Genomic DNA, 20,614 nt, shown 5'->3' on the forward strand with positions numbered 1-20,614 from the left:
GCTTCTGGTTGGGCTCCTTGCATCAGTGAAGAAGCACTGGGCCATGGCCTTTGTGTCCTGGCTAGATCTGCAGGAAAGCCTCCGAACACTCTCCGTATTACAGTGGATTCCAGTTTATGTAATTTTAGGTGAGTAAACCTCAAGGACCAGGGAACAGATCCAGAAAGGGGTCAGGCAACCCCACATGAGGTTCCAGCAGCTGCTTGTGACTAGATGCCTAGGCCAGCCGTGAGCTTCTAGCTGCTCTACTGGAAAGATTACCTATCTCAGGAGTTCTCCTCTACAAATTATCTGAAAAGAATCATGTTTAAGTACGGACCAGAGTGGTGGTTCCTTGATAGACTGATGTTACTAGAAAGATCTAAGGTGATTTCCCTACTATAAGAATGTTACCAAAAAAAAATTTTTTTAGTAAAATCTGAGAGCTGTATGAAGCCAGCAGCCAAGGCTTTCCTGGGAAGTCAACTAGAAAGAGGTAAGCTGAGGAACTGGGTGGGGAGAAATAGCACCTTGTTGAGTGATGACTTGGGTAGGACCTGGGTGGTATTAAGTTACAGCTAGGACAGACATTCTCAACAAGAGGCTTGTTTACTAAGAACTAGGGGACAGCTTGAGGACTTTCAGTTTTAGTGGGAAGAAATGTGGCTTTCTTGTCATTCCTCTCAGTTGTGGCGTAGCTGTCCCTTCGATGATGAAGTAGGTGACATGCTTTGAATGTCGATGGCAGCACCTGAGGTTTTGTCAGTAGCAGACATGGCAGAGATTTGCATTTCATTCGAGGAGTTGTTTATTAAAGGCATCTCAAAAACTGTGCCTAAGCTGAAGATGACTTCAAAATTCCAGTAGTTATTAGAACCGCTGTTAAAGCCGGCTTCTTAAGGACTAGAGTGAGAAACATGTCTGCTACTGTATCGTGTGAGGGATGTGAGGGAGGAGATAGCTGTGTTTTAATATAGTGACCCACCTTTGTATGTCGAGTGCTGGATCGATACCCTTAAAAATGTCATTCAAAGAGGGGCTTTGTACACTCGGTCAGACTGCCAGAGGGGATCCAGAGGCCCCAGAAGATGCAAACGGCCAATGCTTCATTAAAAGAAAATCCTACTGAGCTCATCCTCTAACTTTAGCCGTGTCAAGAAAAAGGAATTAAACCTGGTGAGATTTTTCTCAGCAGGTTAAAGCTCTTACTGACCAAGCCTGACTTCAATTCCCAGAGCCCACAGTTGGAGGCAATAAGTGACTCCTTCGGGTTGTCTTCTGAACTCAACACACAGCACATAACACTTGAGCCCATTCACACAGCACACAGCACATACATACGCAAATGATAATGGTGGTAGTAGATAAATACCCTTTTAAAGAAAAGAAAAGTTAAAACCAGGCAGGCCTAGTAATGCACATCTGTTATCCCATCACTCAGAGGCCCAGGTAGGAATGTTGTGAGTTCTAGGCCAGACTGGGACTATTCCCTAGGACTAGTCCCTACACAGGGACTATTGAGGTTCAGGCCACCTATAAAGTGAGACCCTTTCTCAGCAATAAAGGAAAGAAGGAAAGAAGGAAAGAGGGAAGGGAGGAAGGAAGGAAGGAAGGAAGGAAGGAAGGAAGGAAGGAAGGAAGGAAGGAAGGAAGGAAGGAAGGAAGGAAGGAAGGAAGATACTAGCTGTGAGTCAGTGTAAAGCACGGGCTTCAGGCCCAGCACCATTAAATGAGGAGGAGAGGCAGGAAGTGGCTTCCTTCGGGCAGGTCTCCTTGGTGTGGCTTGAGCACGCATGCTCATGTTGTTCTGGCTACTCTACCAGCAGTTTTCAGCACAACAGTTTTACTTTGCTCCCAGAAGATAATTCCCACGCTTTCCTTTCCTCCATCCCTTGTTTTCCCTTTCAAAGGACACTGTCTCCCAGCAGGGTAAGATCCAGAAAGCAAGGGTCATCTCCTTTCTAAAGCTCACCGGCTCCCAGTGAGCTACCCTGGAAGAGCTGGAGGAGTGGAATGGGAATGCTAGGGGACACATGATGGCACCATTGTGACACCAGTGAAAACATACAAATAAAGGGTTTTGTATCTGCTTTGTTAAAGGTTTTTTTTTAATGATATAGAGAGAACAAAATTTCTTGTTTTGAGTATCAGTTCAGTTGTACTAACCACTGTGTTACACATTGTATTCTATAGCGTTCTAAGCCATGTCCAGAATTTTTCATCATCCTAAACTGAAACTGAAACTCTGTACCCATCAAACCCTAAATTCCTAAGTTTCTCTCTGCCTGCTGCCCAACTCTGGAAACCACCATTCTAATTTCTGTCTATATGAGTTTTTTTCTGTTTTAGACTATTGTGTCATAGTCACTTATATTACTAGCTCATTTATTTAATTATTTCATGAAGTCATGCAAGTTTATTCATTTGGCATCATGTGTTCAAAGTTCCTTTTAAAATCAAATATCACTGTTATTGTTACGCTAAATGCTGTGTACTCATTCATCTATTAATGAGCACGCATCCCTCTTGGCCATTAGGAATAATGCTGTTTTCAGAATGAGTGTTTAAAACCCAGCTTTTTAATCTTTAGGATATACAAAGCAAGAGGGACTCTATGGGCTGTGTGACAACCCTATTCGGTAATGTTTTGAAGACCTGCACCACTTTACAATTCTCACAACAGTGCACAAGGGTTCAGATTTCTCTGCATCATCACCAATACTCTTAGCTTCTGGGATTTTTTTTTTTTTTTACCATTTTAATGAATGTGAAATGAAACCTCATGATGGTTTTGATTTGCATTTCCCTAATAACGTATGATACTGAGCATATCTTTGTGAGTTTCTTGGCCCTCTGTCTTGACTTGTTTTAGACTAATTATCATTCCATTTGTATAACATTCTGTTTCTGTTCTTTAGTGATTATGCTAAGAATTTAAAGAAGCTTGGGTCTTACAGATTACCTAAGCAGTCATCTAATAGAGTATAATGGCCACAGAGGTGTCAAATATATTCAGTTCTGTTCATCAAACACATCAAACACAAATTCTGTTTTAGAAAGATGATTCATAGCTAGGCAGTGGTGGCACACGCCTGTAATCCCAGCACTCTGGGAGGCAGAGGCAGACGGATTTCTGAGTTCGAGGCCAGTCTGGTCTACAGAGTGAGTTCCAGGACAGCCAGGGCTACACAGAGAAACCCTGTCTCAAAAAAACCAAATCCAAAAAAAAAAGCCAAAAAAAAAAAAAAGAATATTCATTATAAGACCTTGAGCTACCTTTGCTGAGACTTCAGCAATGAGCTAGTTATAGGCTCTTTGCTATCAACTAACAGAAACAAACTATTCAACCACTATACACATCTGCTAGGATTGGGAAAATACACAAATCACTATACTGTATTGAGGACTGTAATTAATGAAAGAGCCGTGAGAAAGGAATATTAGGGTGCCAAGTCAAGAAAATCTTACAACAGGTTGAAGAGGCTGGGAAGGGAGCAGACTAGTATGGTGTGTTCAGATCATGAGTCCAGAAGTTCATCAGAATGAGATTACAGTTTGCTAAGTAACTTTAGCCAAGCTTGGAAATCCTATAAGGCTTAGTATCACCATCCCCTTAGCAGTGTCCCCAGGGAATGTTCTGCATGGAAAAATCTCCCTCCTTCCTCTTTCTCCCTTTCTTTATTCCTTGTCCTGCTCTGAGCTTCTTCAGTGATTCTCTCTGAATGATATTCAACATCAACCGTTTCTGGATATGCTGAGGGAATAAGGAAAGCTGGGGAAAGTGGGAGTGAAGAGGCAGAGGGATAAGTAGGCTGGAAGGGGTAAGAAGAAAGGATGGAAAGATGAGTTAGGGAAGATGGTCGCTCTGCCAGCCCTCTGAGAGGCAGCTTCCTTTCAGAGGTTTTCTCTCTATGTGTCTCTTCTGGGCTTGGCATTACCATCTTCCAAAGCTATGGAAAATACTTCTGGCCCTCAAGTTTCTATCTCCACCTTCTTCAATCTATTCTGTTGCATGCTCTCCAAATTCTTCTTTTCCCTAGTGTTGGGGAATAACCCCAAGGCCTCATGCTCACACTGAACTAGATTCCCAGTTTCCACTAAAAAACTGATCAGATCCCTTTGATGCTCAAAAGTAATGGTTTCCTACCGCTAACTTGATGATATACAAGTTTAGTAACCTGGGCATCCTTGTCTGTTTCTACTCTCTGGCTCTGATCTTGCATCAGCTCATCTCCCTGTATGAAGCCTGTATTTCAAGCAATGGGAAGTGAGAGAATGCCCCTTTACTAATACTTTCTATAGTTCCTTGACTAGATGATGAATGTTCTTCCTCGACTGTCAATGAACAAACACCTTTTCCTTAGGGATTTTATTGACCCATACCCTCTCTGTAATGCTTTCTAGACTACGCCACTTCTGAAGGCCTAGGGCACTTTTCAAGAACATACTGGACAGCATCTCTTATATCTTAGAAAATTCACAACGTTCTATTTTGTTGTTGTTGTTGTTGTTGTTGTTACAGAAGTTGATTTAACTTTCAAACAAGGAGCCTGGAAACCTCCTTTTCCACTGTGGTTTTCTGGAGAGCAGTGAAGTTGAAAGACATGGCATCCAAATGAATACATTTCAAAAGGTTGTGATGCATCTAGGCACAGCAGTTTAAGCCTGTCATCCCAGAATTTGAACAGTTGTTGAGCCATGAGTTTTATTGTGAGTTCCAGTCAGGACTATATAGCAAGAACCTCAAAACAAAGATATTATAAAAAAGTAAATTATTAAGATATGTAGTGTTTAACCAGAACCTAGTACCCTTTATTTATTAAATTATTCTATTCAGGGACTTTACTTTTACCCTTCTACCTAATAAGCTACAGGAGAATGAGAGCTGATTGTTTTGTTTTTCATAGAAGCTAACTTGACATTATCTTGTTTTTTGTAGATGCTAACTTGACATATCTTCTTCCTAGACTTCACCTTCCTCGATAGATACCATTAATTCCATGTTTTCCCCTCCTTCAGTCGTCCTTTTTGTGTGGGTGCTTGCTTTCCTCTGGGTTTTGTTACTACAAAAAAAAAATAGGGCATAGTCTTGGTTGTTAGATCAGTTTTGCCACTTGCTTGCCACCATGTGTGAAAGACTGCCGTTTTCTATGTGACCTCGAGTAAGTCAGGCAAGTCCTGTCTACCATAGAAACTACATATTCCTCACTCTAATGAGTGTTTTATAGACCAACAAGATGAGAAAATACTCAACCCATGTTAATTTTTTTCCTTTTTATTATAGAAAGTGACATCATTTGGAGCTCCACTGTCCCATCTGCCTTTATTTTCTGTTGCTATAGCAAAATACCACAGTCTGGGCAACTCATGCATAATAGTATTGTGTCTAGGGTACTGGAGACTAGGACATCCAATATCAGGATGCCAGCATCAGGAAAAGGCTGTCTTGTGTTATTCTCTGGTGGAAATCAGACCAATGAGAGAGTATGCAAGAAAAAGAGGAACAGGAGAAAGCAACTCATCTTTATCAGTAGCCCACTCCAAGAATAGTGTTAATCTAGCTTAAAGGTCCCATCTCTTAAAACCTTTGCATCAATCTAATTTACAACACATGAACCTTTCAGCATAACTTCAGATCACAGCACCACGTCTTACCACCATGTCAGCCTTGCCATTTGATCCATAGAGGCATGGCAAGGGCTTCAGGTGTGGACAGCAGAGACTCTGATTTCATCTCAACTTCAAGAAGAATGATAATGTAATCTTAGAAAACAGCATATTTGATGCATCCCTGCAGGCCCAGACAAAATATCCTACACTATGCCTTTGCATTCCAATTAACTGAAAAATCTCAATTTCCAAGGCATCTTTTCCTCCTGTTTTTCCTTGTGTGTGTGTGTGTGTGTGTGTGTGTGTGTGTGTTATTCAACTTTCCATTCCTAGTCATAGGACTCATGCAACCCCTTCCCCCAACTCCCTGCCTACAGTTTCTCCTGTTCCCACAGGCACCTGAAATGAATGGGACCCTTCCTGTTCCTCTGCTTGATACCTTTTCCTGACTTATGCTCTTTAGCATCAGGACATATCTCTGCAGCTTTCTTTCCAGAACCAACTCATTCTATGGCTCCTTCATGGACTTCAGCAGGTTAGGTTGTTACTCAAAGACCTTAGACCTGTTTCCAGAACTTTCCTTGAGCTCTTCCTTGCTCTGTTCCTCTACCCTCTGGAGTTCATCCTGGGAGGTTATCTTCCACATAAGGCTGAAAGGTTCTGGAAGGAAGGAACTTTGCTTTCTGTGTATATCGGTATGAGTTAACACAGAGAAAGACTTAAAATAGTTCTTGTCACATAAAAAGTGTCAGACACTTGCTAGAGACCCAACAAATGTAATTTCTTTTTTTTTTCAAGTCTTGGCATGAAGATTTGTATCTTCTTTGAGCCTTCAGTTCTTCATCTGTAAAGTGAGGATAATAAGTTATTAACTTATTATTATAATAAGATAATAGGTTATTACCTCCCAAGGCAGTGAGAAGATTAAATGAGATAATGTGCAGCGGAAGTCAACAGCACTCTGTTTCATAACGGCTGCTCAGCACTCACCATCCCAGATCGTTCTTATTTCCACTTCCATATTTAGTCCCTTTACCTTTCTCTTCCTGTCCCCAACAATCTCCTCCTGGCTTTTAGCACAAAGATTTCCTAAGAGGTAGCCTCAGCCAGTGCTTGTTCAATTATTTTATTCACTTCTACTCTGACAAGTAGTACTTATTATTGATTTAGTTCCAATAAATAATCTAAAGAAGCACAGACTCTTCTTTTGGAAAAGCTAAGTACATTCTTGGATTTCTGAAAGCACTGAAGCAACTGCCAACACTTAGACTTTGGCCGTTGCCCTGAAGCATAATGTTTCCTCCTAGAAGGGTTTTCAGCTAATCCTGTGGTCTCTATAGCCTGACATACACAAGAAGCCCACAGAAGACTTTTCCTTGTTGAGAATAAGGTCACCAGTGTTTTCTCATCTTTTTAACTTTCACCTGCTACTTGGAGAATTTGGAAATCCACTTGATACTGTACAGCTCTATGTAGCAACAGTTTATCATGAGCCATCGACCATGCTTGGCAATATGCTAATCGCTGTCTAATGGGGAGAGAGCCAGACAGATGTGGCACTCATTACACAAGGGAACATGATAAAATAGTAATAAACAGGGGCACAAGTATTATGTTGCAAGTGTGTAGAGAAAGAACTTTTAATTCTTCCTGGGGAATTGCCAAAGACAGCATCAAGGAAATATCTTTTAAGGTAAGCCTTGAAGGATGAAAGAATTTGGTTGGCAGAAAGTTGGAGAGAAGGTGATCAAAAGAAGAGAACAGAATGGCTGAATGCATCTAAATGAGCTGAGGTAGTCAAGCCACTGATTCCTTGACTTCCGGCTTCTTGTTCTTTCCACAGCTGTGTCTAACATCTTTGATATTTAATCCTTTTCTTAAATGGACAATTTCTGTAGCTTAGTTTGTTTGAACTGAAATCTTTATAACACTACTACAAAGTCATTTTTAGTCTTTATATGTTCAAAAAAAAAATCATTCCATCCACCACCACCTCAAATCATCCAGTGCCCCTGCAGGTGGGAGAGGTGGACATTCTGAGAAACATTGACAAATGGCATAGAAAGTTATGAGGACAGATACTATGAGACAAAGCTAGGAAATCCTTGGCTCTGCTCAGGACAGAGCTGGGCAAATTTGTCGAGACTTGATTTGCTGGAGAATGGAAAAGTCTTGATGGTTTTTAGAAAAGGAAATGTGCATTTCAGAAATGTTGAGGAGAGAGGCTTCAGAAATGCCTGGAAGGGGAACAACAGCACCTGAAGACAGATGAAAGGCCCCAGTAGAGACTGGAAGAAACTTGCTCCTAGAGCATATCAGTAGCAATGAAGATGGAGGGATGGGGATGGGTGAGAGAAACTTATTTATTTAGGGAAAGAAAACATGTCAAGGCTGCCCTCAAATTTGTCATATTGAACATATGACATTTATCCTGAGGTCTAAAAAGTGATTAAGAGCAAGCTAGGCAAACAGCCGAGGAAACAGCTTGCCAGGGAAAGAAGGCAGCATGCACAAAAGCCCTGAGCTCAGTATCAGAATGAACTGAAGGGCCTAAAACATAGCATAGCAAGTAAGCCAGGGACTGGATCACAAAAGATCCTCTAGACCAAACTTAGGAGGCGGGGCTTCTTTCATAATGTACACTTTCCTAACACATATGTAAACTCTGCCTCTGCCTCTGCCTCAGGCTCTGTCTCCCGAGTGCTGCAATTATAGGCATACATCACCATGCCTAGGACATTTATTCTTGTAACTTTCTATATTTATAGAGAAGTGAGAGCCAATAAGTGTTCACAAAGCCACAGGTATGCCTTTTTGACACATGTTCTTGTTATGTGCTATGCAGTGAAAAAAAACAGGTTTAAATGCACTGTAGTGGCTGCACCCAGATCCCAGTGAAAGTAGGGAGTTGCTTTCAAAGACACTGATATTCACTTAGGGAGGTAATGATGCCTTTAATCAGGTGGTAGCCTGAAACTGCAGAGTAGAATCGTTTGAACGATATTAGAACTGGTAGACATCAGTTCTACTGATTCAAGAGAAGTCATAATTCTAATTTGAGGATTGTCAGCAGTTGTATTATAGTCTCAAAATATCTAAAAATAAAAAATTTTAAAAGCAAAATAATGGAGCTCAGGAGAGGTCTCTATGGATAAAGCACTTGCTGCACAGGGAAGTTTGGGTCCCCAGAATCCAAATGAAAGCCAGACAGATGTGTCAACTGCCTGTAATCCCAGTACTGGGGAAGTAGAGACAGGAAATCCTGGAGTACACTGGCAAGCTAGACTAGACATCACTGGACTCACAGCGAAATCCTATGACCTATCAATAAAGACAACTGACATCAACTTTGGGCCTTTATATGCACCCAGACACATGTGCAACCCACATATGCTTGCACCTGCACATATGTATCTACATGCATGCATAAGAGAGAGAGAGAGAGAGAGAGAGAGAGAGAGAGAGAGAGAGAAAGAGAGAGAGAGAGAGAGAGAGAGAGAGAGAGAGAGAGAGAGAAAGTAACAGAGAGAAATATTTACCTCTCCACAAACTAGGAATACACAGGAACATTGTCAATTTAAAGAAAAAGAACATGTACAGAATATGCCACATTTAACTTCAGTATAGTTGATGAAAAAAGACAGAACACAATCTCCAAGACTGGGAAAAGCATCTTCAGTACTTAACACACTAAAAATTCTAGCTAGTGTGACAAGATACTAAAAGCTTTGCAGATAGGATGATTGCCCAGAGAAAATCCTGAGAAATGCACTGCCTATTCCTGCACTCGTGTATTTTTGTTTGATTTTTAGACACTCAGCAGGCTGAAGTATCATGATTTCTAGGTCAAGGCTGATCTAGACTGACTACACAATGAGGTCCTATCTGGCTGGGGGGCAGACAGACAGAGACAGAGAGAAGGGGAGGAAGGGAAGAAGGAAAGAAGAAATGAGGGGTCAAAATAATAAGCAAATAAAAATGGACATTTAAAATTCAACACTATGAAGTACTTCCTCAAATGAAATAATTAAATTCTAACAAGTTATGAGGCTAAACTCCTCCCTAAAGAAAACAATAAAGAACTCAAATAAGAAGTGACCTAAGTTTATACTTCTACGGAACTGGAAGCAGAAGCAGCCAGGTCCACTGATGGCAGCACAAAGGAGTAACAGGGATGAAATTAAAATAGCAACAGAAGTGAAAGTTCAGCTCTTGAAGACAAAAATGAAATTAACAAATGCTTAGTCAATGAACCAATAATAAAAGAGAATATTAAATGGAATTTTTTAAAAAATGAAGAGGAGACTTTAAAACTACCACCAGAGAACGAAAGGATCTCAAGAGACCGCTATGAAAAGTCTCATATCAACAACAACTTGTATAACCTAAATGAAACGGATACATCTCTAGACATCTACAACCTAGCAAGTATGAATCATAGAAGAACAGAAATACAAACATGCCAACCCAAAAAATGTGCATATACTAATAAAGAGTAATCAAAAACTTCTCAGTAAATCCAAGCCCAGAACCACAGGACAATGGTAATGGCACTGAATTCTAACAAACACTCAAGAGTTAATCTCAGCATGTCTTTTTTTTTCCTTTTTGGTTTTCCAAGACATGCTTTCTCTATGTTTCCCTGGCTGTCCTGGAATTCACTCTGAAGACCTGGCTGGCCTCGAACTTGCAGAGATCCACTGTCCCTGAATCCCAAGTGCTGGGACTAAAGGTGTGCACCACAACCACCTGGTTTAACATTTCTTAAACTCTGCCCAAAAAGCTAAAAAGGAGAAGCTGCCCAGCTCATTTACAAGGTCAGCATCAGTCCAATAGCTGACTCAGGCCAGACTACTAGAAAAGTAGAAGGGCATACCCCTGATGAGCATGGACTCAACCAATGCCAAGAGCACATCAAAACTATTTACCGTCATCAAGTAAAATATAGCCCTTGGATGTGAATATGTGCAACTTCAACATGTTAGAATCAGTAAATGCTAGTCACATTAAAACAAAGAATAAAAATCACATGATTGTCTCAATAACAGCAGAAACCAGATTTTGGCAAAATTCAATATTCATTCAAGGTAAATTTTCTCACCAAATTGGATGTAGAAGGAATGTATCTCAGCATCATAAAGGCCACATATAAAAAGCCCACAGCTACAATCATACTCGATGAAAAATGAGATGATTCTTTTCCAACTTTTATCATTTTCTACTCAATGGAGTACTAGAATTCTTAGCTAGGACAACTTAGAAAGAAAAAGAAATTAAAAAAAACTAAACTGGAAAAAGAGTGGAATTGTCTGTTAATGAACAAAATAATATTATCTAGAGAACTCTATGGTTTCCAACAAAACATGGTTGGAAATAAGCGATAATCTGAAGCCTTCCAGGAGATGGGTACACCATTCAATAGCCCAGGGACTGCTTCCCTATCTCCCTAAAAGCAGAGAGATTGTTAACCCAGAACCTAGATGTGGACCCACGGCACTGACTGGGTTGGCCACCTAGCACTCCTACATTCTCTGTGACTTACCAGTACCTGGACTCTATGCGGGATATCTGGGTGTTGCAGGACAGCTGCTACTGTCTCACGCCATTGTTGCATGGTAGCAACTGCTGTTTGCACTTGAATTTTTTTTCCGTGAAGGCTGTGCAAGCCAGGGCCTATGGATCTTGCTTTGGCTGAGGTGAGGGACTGCCAGTAGTCATGCCCACCAGAGGCTACCAAAATTTTCAAATCAAAGGAAATGTGCTTGATACCACCACTGTTCAACAAAATGGGAAGACTGAAAAAGTTTGTCTCTATCTGTTCTGCACAGATTTTGTTTGTGTTATGTATTGGAATGGGCAGAAACGCAGCTGTCAACCACATCTTTAAATGTAGGAGGGGTACGCCATCTCTTAGCAGGACATGAACTATCTATCATTCAAAGATTTAGACTTTCAGCCTGAGGACAAAGCTCAGTTGCAGCATTCTTGTGAGGCCCCTAGGGATGAGGGGAACAAAATTCAGACATTTAGAAAAGCACACACATGCACGCACACACACACACACAACACACACACTAAAAATGTTAAATTCTAAAGCAGAAATAACTCATTGTGTTTAAAGTAGGTAACATAGAAATATACTCACACATGCAAATAAATATGATTTTTTTAAAGTACTGTAAAATGAATGTACAAATGCAAGAAATGTCTGGCAAGTTACACTTCAGTAATGTGAAAATCTTTTACACAATGAAATAAATACCTTGTTAATAGGAAAGTACTAACAGGAAGGAAAACTTGCAAAACCATCTGTAAACAAAGTACTTGAATGTAAAATGTTTTAGAATGCTCAGAAATCTATAACAAGAAAATATACAAACCAATTGAAAGTGAGCAAAAAAGTGGGGCAAACTGACGAATCCCTCCAATCTTGTGCTTGGGAGATAAGAGCAGGAAGATGAGAAGTTTGGAGTCATCCTTAGATACATGATCCAGTTTGAGAGCAGTCTGGGCTTCGTGAGACCCTGTCTCAACAACAAAGAAGAAAGGAAGGAAAATGGGCAAAAGATTTAAACAGACAATTCATTCAAGAAAACACACAGAGACCAAGTATGGCGGTAGGTGCGGATGATGGTGCCTACCCAAGAGGCTGAGGTGAAAGGATTACCTAGACTGCAGGCAAAGTTCTATGCCAGCCTGGGTAACTTAACAGAAACTGCCTTGAAAATAAAGATAAATAAGCAGATAAATAGATAAATAACAAGGGACTTGAATGTAGCTCAGTGATAAGATACTCGGCTAGCATTTCCAAGACCCTAGATTCAATTCCACTAGCACACAAAAAAAGGATACACAGGAGACAAATAAATGAGTAGATAGAAAGCTAGAGCACCATAGCCTACTAGGATGAGCGACCACAGCACATCTATTTCAGTGCCTTGGCTACCCTCAGTGTGTGTACTGAATCATAAGAGTGTATACCTAAGACTCTTTCTTGATAATCCCCCCCAAAATGCCTCTCACTGGAACACAAAAGATCTTGGAACCATGTGCTAGTGACAGTGGGAGTGTCACACACACTCACTGTTTTCTCACTCTCTTGCCTTCACTAACCTGCTCTCCCCCTCTTGAGATAGACTCATGTATCCCATCCAGGCTGACCTCAACTTCATGATGTATCCAAAGATGTCCTTAAACTCCTGATCCTTCTGCTTCTTCTACCTCCCAGTTGCTAAGACCACTGGTGTGCACCATGACACCAGCTCTTCTACTTCTATAAATCCCATATTTGTGGTCAGAAGATAGTGGCAACATACAGACACGGTCTGCTAGAGTCTACAAGACTGGAGACTGGACAAAGCTAAGGAATAGGTATCAGAAGAAGTGGTGGGTGCCCTGGTTATTTCTAGCTTAAACATCAATGAAGAATAGGGAAGTTTACAAAGCAGCAGAGGACTTTAGAGTCTATATCAGAGGAATTGGCATGATCTAGGAAGCTTGCCACTCCCTGTGAGAAGGAACATCAACAGTAAGCTACTGTGGGAGTCAGAGAGGCATAGAAAATCTGCACCGCATGGGTATTTCAAAGAGATGGAAAAAGGCTGAACCTAAGGCCTCATCGCAATGGCTGAAGGAAACACTAAAACAAACAAACAAACAAAAAGCCCTTTCTTCTTCATACTGGGTGCTCAGCGCTGGACCAAGTAGCCCCAAGACACCATCCCAAATTCACCCCTTCTGTGTTGATGTCTCTTTTTGTTTGTTTGTTTGCTTGCTTGCTTGTTTGCTTGTTTTAAAGAAAGGGTTTTACTGTGTAGCTCCAGTTGTATTTGAACTCTCTTTGTAGACCAGCCTGGCCTCAAACTCACAGACATCTGCCTGCCTCCACTTCCCAAGTGGTGGGCATTAAAGGTATGAGCCATGCAGCCTAAAGTGTGTTGATGTCTTGACAACATAAGGGCCTCTGTGAGGTGCACTCTGGGGGTACCCAGAGCACATGTCCTAAGACTACATTGCTGATTTAAAGTGGAACCCATTAGTGAGCATGTAGCTGAGTAGTAGAGTACTTGTTTGTCATAAGAAAGTCCTGGATTTCCTCTTAGGAGAAATAAACAAGTAAATAAATAAATCCCCACTGCCGTAAGACATATGATGTTTGCATTTTGTAGTCTGCCATGTCTATTTGCTAAAAGAGTCACGCTTTGCCCATTCTGAACATTTTAGAATCCTAAGGGCTGGAGAGAAGGCTCAACAGTTAAGAGCACTGACTGCTCTTCTTAAGGTCCTGAGTTCAAATCCCAGCAACCACATGGTGGCTCACACCATGCATAATGAGATCTATTGCCCTCTTCAGGTCTGAAGACAGCTACAATGTACTTACAAATAATAAATAAATCTTTAAAAAAAAATCCTAAGGGGACAAAATAAAACACAGAGAATCAGTTTCTAATATACATTTTCTCCTCAAAAATCAAACAGTCTGGACACTGCAGGTAGGCCTCTACCCTCAGAATATATGGGGTTATCCGCTTAACAAAGCAAGGAAAACCATTTTTTCATAAGGAATTTTCTAAAATTCCAGAGTGAGGCTAATCAGCCACCAGGCCAATGTGCTTTTTCCTTTTGCAAAGCAACCCTGCCCTTTGACCCCAGCTGAAGGCCTACTCTGAGAAATTCATGCCTCTGCAGCCTCCTTGAACAAGATCTCAGACTTTAGGAGGACCCAGATCCCAGAACCCAGACAGAAGCCTGAGCCAGAGCAAGAAATGGGCAACAGCTGAGGGGAAAAGAGAAAAAGGTCCCCAGATCAGCCGTGCCTGCTCCCTTAGTGTAGAGGCAGAGGTGAGGTGAGATTGTGAGAAGTGTATCAAGGCTTGAGAGTAACTGGAGGGCTTGTACGGGTTGTGTCTTCTCAGGAGCTCTTTCCATCTTGGGTATACCCTATCTCCTGCTGTTCACTAGTTTCTGGCCCTTATCTGTGCTCTTCTTAGCCTGGTTTGGCTATGATTGGAACACCCACAGTCAAGGTAAGAGATAGGAGCCAAATCATGGCCCCATCTGTGCTAAGGGTGGAGTCATGGGAAGACAGAAGAGGGAGGTGGATAAAAAGATGAGGAGAAGAGGGGGAACAAAGGTCTCAGACTGGCACTGCCCATGAATCTTTAAGACTGAGCTCTGTGAGCAGGTACCTCCAGCCTCAACTTGTCTCCCTCTCCCCTTACTTGTTTTCTATTTGGGAGTTGGACTTGGGACATCTGAAATGTAAGAAAGAGGATGCTTCTGTAGTTTGAGAAGCATCAGCCAACTTCTTTACCTCTGGGTGGGGTAGAGGCAATGGCCCATTTGCTCTTCCTTTTTCTCTGTGTACAGATGGTAGGCGTTCAGCTTGGGTACGAAATTGGAGCCTCTGGAAGTATTTCCAAAGCTACTTCCCAGTAAAGGTAACTACCCCTCCTCTGAATGCCCATCTTTCCTCTGAATAGCCTTGCTCCTTAGTGCTTGACTTCCTACTTCCTCCTGAGACCCATGTTTCAAGGGCTCTAAGGGCCAGCAGTGAAGGTGAAGGCTTAGCAGTGTAGTGTAGGGCAGAAACCCAAAACAGATTGTGAGTGGGGAGACACACGAACACAGTGGTAAGTCCAGTCCAGCATCTCTTACCACCATGATCCCTGGGAATCTCTGTGACAATGACATCCTATTAAGTAAGGACATGGAGACTATCGGCTGGGCTCTGAGTTTCAACATCCTTTCTTCCTTCTTCCTGATCAGTCTTCCTCAATCTTCCTCTAACAGCTGGTGAAGACCCATGACCTTTCTCCCAAACACAACTACATCATTCTCAGCCACCCCCATGGCATTCTCAGTTATGGTGCCTTCATCAACTTTGGTACTGAGGCCACTGGCTTTTCCAGGGTTTTCTCTTCTATCACTCCTTTTTTAGCAACCTTGGAAGGGATCTTCTGGATCCCATTTGTGCGAGACTATGTGATGTCCATGGGTGAGTACTGTTCTGAAATTCAACTCAAGATACCCACCCCAATAATCCTTGGCAATCATTCTGTGATAGAAGACTTGATTTATTTTCTCTAAAGAGTTCATTTAGTAACACGAGTATGTGCCCAAGTATCAGATTCTGCACAAGGTGTGAGAAGCAGTTCAGTTGGGCAGCAAGGGATGTTACAGGCATTTATGAGTTTCCAGGATCCCTTAAAAAGGGTACTCAGAAGACTAAGTATAGAAATGGAAAGCAGAGATTAAAAGCCACATATTAAACATGAGTGCAGAGGAAATCATGCCAGAGTCTTCTCTGGGATGCCAATTGGCTTCTTTCAGGTGTGGGGTGTGTGTGTGTGTGTGCGTGTGTGTGTGTGTGTGTGTGTGTGTGTGTGTGTGTGTGTGTGAGAGAGAGAGAGAGAGAGAGAGAGAGAGAGAGAGAGAGAGAGAGAGAGTTCTTATTTCAAGGCATCTTAAAGACATTGTTAAGTCTCTCATACCGGTTAGTACATACAACCTTGGTCTATGTCCTGCATCTCTGGGGAACCCCTTCATCCTTGTTTAAGATGCCAAATGATAAAGGAGAGTCATCCATCAGAATTCAGAACAATTTCCTAGTGCCAGGCTCCAAACCAGGGCATTGTGACAGATTTCCTTCTCTCTGGATGAATATTCATCTTTCTGGACATCTGAAAACAACTGAATGAAAACTAAAAGGTAAGATGAATTTATCTTGAGAGAAATCTCAGACAACATTTCAGCTCCCCATGGTATGACCATGTAGCAAGGGTTTCTTTTGATGGCTAGTCCTTGGATGCAAATTCTACCACCCCAGTAGAGAATACAAGATAATGTTAAGGCAAAAAGGGGGGGGGGGCGTATTCCAAAGAGATGAATGTCTGTGGCCTTCGTTGAACCACAGGATCCAATACACATTCCATTGTTTATCTACATTTCAGTTTGACTTAGTCTGCCTGCTCACCCAAAATCCTAGTCACTTTTGGAGCTTGATCTTAGGAAGGAAACACACTAGCAGTGGCTAGCATGAGCAGCCCCAGAGGAGATGCCTCTGAAGGGTTTCCAGAGTGCTCAGTCTGAACACAGAGAAAGGTAGTTCTACAGTCTGTGTATAGAAATGGAAAGGATCAACTAAAAGCCTGTTCATCTGGAGAACAAGAGACTAAATGGTAGCAGACCGAGAAAATCAGTATAACCCTGGCTGCAGACCCCTGGAATTCTACCAAGCCAGGCAAACAACTGCCACAAAGGATACCTTTTCAGGTTAGGGTTAACCTGAGACACAAAACCAAAGGCAGAAAGTGGTAACTGCCAACACCACGAAGAGCCTAAGGAACTCTTCTCTACGTTCAAGCCAAGTTCATCTTAACCACTTGACTCTTTGGTTTCACAGGTATTTGTCCAGTGAGTGAGTCAGCCCTGATGTATAAGCTGACCCAGCAAGGCTCGGGCAATGCAGTGATCATTGTGCCAGGTGGAGCTTCTGAGTCCCTCTTGTGCCGCCCAGGAGTCTCCACAGTCCTACTCAAAAAACGCCAAGGTTTTGTGAAGCTAGCACTGAAGACAGGGTGGGTCCCTATGTTCAGGGACTCTCTTGTCAAGGTGCCTTGGGCCCTCTGTAGCTCTTGCCACAGTGGTACCCTCTCTCGGAAACCTACTAGAGACCCCCTCTTTACTCTGGTTACGCCCTTGTATCCTTCACATTATGCCAGGGGCCGGAGGAGTGTTGGACCTCTAGATATTTTGGTGGGTACTTTTAGATCTTGATGCTAAGGAAAGAAGAGCAGAAGAAGGTCCATTATTCTGGAACTCTGGGCAAGAGTGGCTTTGTTTTGTATTTATGCATTCACTGGGAGTCCCTGAGGAACCCCCACCCACCCACCCAGGGAGATGAAGGCACTGGCTAGGTGCTCATGGAATAGGTGCTCAGAGGATGCCCCTAGAGGGTGTTTTCAGCAGCTGTCAAATACCTACTGTGTGTCAGGCTTAGCACAGGACAGCGGAATACAGGAATAAATGATACCTAGTGCTTGTAGACTCACAATCTATGTAAGATATGTGACAAATCCATTCACGTATCATAGCAAAACATATGTAGAATCCAGCTACTCACCACCTCAACTACCATCCTCGAGGTCTAAATACCCAGCATCTCTCTACTGAATCATTATAATACCTGGAACTTTACTTTTGTCCTTGCTTCCCTTACCTCCAAGATTCTATTCCCACTTGTGGCTAGAATGATCCTGGTACCCATGAGTCAAGTTGTATCATGTCTCAAAATGTTCCAATGACTCCCATGCCACACAGAGCAAAAGATCTTGAAGAACCTGGTCTTCACTACCTCCCTGACTTCACTCCTCACTAATCTCACCAGCCTTCTTGCTCACTGCTAGTAAACACCTTGGGTGTGGAAAGGTTTTTCATCCTTTGTATTCGCTGATATATCCACATGGCCTAAATCAGTGCTGGAACATAAAAAGAACCCAATACAAATTTGTTGGGTAAATGAAGTATGATAAAGGAGAAATATGCAAAATGCTTGGGAGCACCAGTGTATGGAAAGACTTTGGTTTCATCAGAGAGTGACATCTGAACTGTGCTAAAGTTAAAATATGAGTAGGAATTGCCAATCAGACCAAAATAGGAAAAAGATCCAGGCATTGTGGCACATTCCTGTAATCCCCCCTACTCTAGAGTCTGAAGATGGAAGACTACAAGTTCAAAACCAGCCTGGACAAGTTGGCAAGATCCTGTCTCCGGCTAAAAATGTTTAAAGGTCTGGGTATCATCTTAGTGATAAAGAACTTATCTGGCATGTGCACATGCCAGATAAGCTTGAATCCCCAGCACCTCAAAAAAAAAAAGCGATATATTAAACAAACAAATGAAGGTAAAAACCCAGGCATTCAATGAGGGATATGATATATGCAGCACCAGACCGGACCAGACCCTAGGGATTTAAAGAGAACTGTCAGGATTTTCACTATTGTTTGGCCAAACAGGTAAGAAGATGACCATAAGACAGGGCATGGAGGTGGGAAAGCAGGACAGGGGGAAGAGTTAGCTGAGGGATAACAAGCCTACAGTGGTGAATCTGGGTGATCAAAAGTTTCTTTAAGATGTGGTTAGAACAGAATACTGAATGGCAAAATGGAATTTGCCACATAAAGAGGGAGGAGTCAGAGGGAATATAACATATAGGCAGGGATGAGAGAGGGCTTGGCACTCAAAGTATGGTTAGTAGTGGGGAAGCTGGCCACCTGGGGAGGGCTAGGACACTGAGCTCATGCTAAGCAGTGAGGGCTGCAGCGAGGAGCTCTGGGAGGAATTTAGAGAAAGATGTGGCAAGCATGCATGCCCAGTTTGGGAAGATCTTATTGGATGCTGACTGAAGGTGCTAGGTCTCCTGGGCCAACTTCCTTCTTCCTATCATGGGCAACAGCCACACTGAAGTTCCATTGGAGAAATGAAGCATGAGGCTGGGGGTGTCAGAGTGCTTGTAATCTTGTTGTATTGTTGGGAGGTTGGAGGAATTTCTCATCACAGAGAGACTGTTCCTGGGGGAGAGTTTTGCCTTAATGAAGAGCTTATGTTACTGTCCTTGTCTTTGCAGAGCATATCTTGTCCCTTCTTACTCATTTGGTGAGAATGAGGCTTACAACCAAGAGACCTTTCCTGAAGGCACATGGCTAAGGTTCTTCCAAAAAAACTTCCAGAAAATTGGCAAAAGAATCCTAGGCATAAATTTCTGTACTTTTCATGGCAGAGGCCTCACGAGGGGATCCTGGGGCTTTTTGCCTTTCAATCATCCCATTACCACCGTTGGTGAGCTTTCTATTTTCTCTAGGCCACTCAAGTTCTTGGTCTCCTATCCCAAGTCATCAATCCCCAGGCAATGTGGCTCACAACCAGGGTGCACTAAGGGAATTGTGACAGGTGTGGCTGAAAGCAGGATGGGAAGGGCAACCAAACAGATAACACCTGGGGCCATTCACGGGTGGGACAGAGCTCACCGGATGTCCGAGGCGCATCGTTACATTCATTCAGCTCTTCTCTGGGCTTGCTTTTATTCTCTGAGGCATTGGTGAGACTTAAGCAAGCGTAGAATGAGAGCCAGGACATAGCTGGAAAAGAATGAAGGGAGGGAAATGGCCCCAAATCCCGTTAGGCTGCACCCTCCTACAAAGGTGTGGGTGGAGTTGTTGTGATAGGGACTCTGACACTTGTCTCTGTTCCTTCTCCCATAGTTGGAGAACCCTTGCCAGTCCCCAAGATCCTTAATCCTGACAAGGACACTGTGGCAAAGTACTTTGAACTTTACATCAGTGCCCTACGCAAGCTGTTTGACCAACATAAAGCTGAATATGGCTTCTCCAAGACCCAAGAGTTGACAATTATATGAGTCAAAAGCTCTGTAACTGAAGCTCAATACACAGGGATCCAGGTGAAGCTGCATGGAGAGAAGAATTTGGGGAGAGACAGATTTTAAAGATGTGAAGAGATACCAACCAAGCCAGAACTGCTTACCGAATTGGCAATCCAGCAACTGAATCCCCACCCAAGTGGCCAAGACAGATTTGAGTAAAGGGGAGGCCTTTACTGGTGAGGGGGTAGCTCTGTCACATGTTGTTGTCATTCTCATCAAATTCCCAGTGAAAGTAATGCGAAGACACCTTTGACTTCCATGCGCCTTCCCACGAACCTTAGCGAAATCATTCATATTTCAGCTTAGCAGCTTTACTTAGAACAAGGCTGGTTTGAATACTCCAAGCCAGGCCCTTCCTTTATGACTTAAGGATTAGGTAAACTGAGGGGGGGGGGAGTCCTGAACTGTGGTTTCCTAATTCAAACAGGCAAATCTCCATCAGTTATGGTAGCATTTCAGATGGCAGTCCTGTCACATTGTTTCACCCATGAAAATAAAACTCTGGACTAAACCTTTGTGCAACTCCTTCCTAGTTACCCCATGGTTCTGCTAATGTGGACACACCCTATTTCTTTCCTTCAGCCT

The 20,614-nt window shown here is 42.5% G+C and overlaps 1 protein-coding gene across 1 annotated transcript; it reads left to right on the forward strand.

Moving 5' to 3' along the window:
* Positions 1–43: 43 nt before the first annotated feature.
* Dgat2l6 (diacylglycerol O-acyltransferase 2 like 6) lies at positions 44–20,005 on the forward strand. The gene is made up of 7 exons (XM_052171944.1): positions 44–128; positions 14,505–14,615; positions 14,959–15,029; positions 15,382–15,586; positions 16,994–17,168; positions 19,217–19,428; positions 19,851–20,005. The coding sequence occupies exons 1-7, from the start codon at positions 44–46 to the stop codon at positions 20,003–20,005; spliced, it is 1,014 nt and encodes a 337-aa protein (XP_052027904.1).
* The last annotated feature ends 609 nt before the right edge of the window (positions 20,006–20,614 follow it).

The sequence above is a fragment of the Apodemus sylvaticus genome, chromosome X (assembly GCF_947179515.1).
Source record: "Apodemus sylvaticus chromosome X, mApoSyl1.1, whole genome shotgun sequence".
NCBI classification, from domain to species: domain Eukaryota; kingdom Metazoa; phylum Chordata; class Mammalia; order Rodentia; family Muridae; genus Apodemus; species Apodemus sylvaticus.

What these genes read in the sequence shown, in the direction of transcription:
- Dgat2l6 (XM_052171944.1), top strand. Translation starts at nt 44, where the DNA reads ATGGCCTTTGTGTCCTGGCTAGATCTGCAGGAAAGCCTCCGAACACTC. An exon ending in AGACTATGTGATGTCCATGG is followed by an intron (nt 15,587 to 16,993) that starts GTGAGTACTGTT and finishes TTGGTTTCACAG; the next exon opens with GTATTTGTCCAGTGAGTGAG. An exon ending in AAGCTAGCACTGAAGACAGG is followed by an intron (nt 17,169 to 19,216) that starts GTGGGTCCCTAT and finishes TTGTCTTTGCAG; the next exon opens with AGCATATCTTGTCCCTTCTT.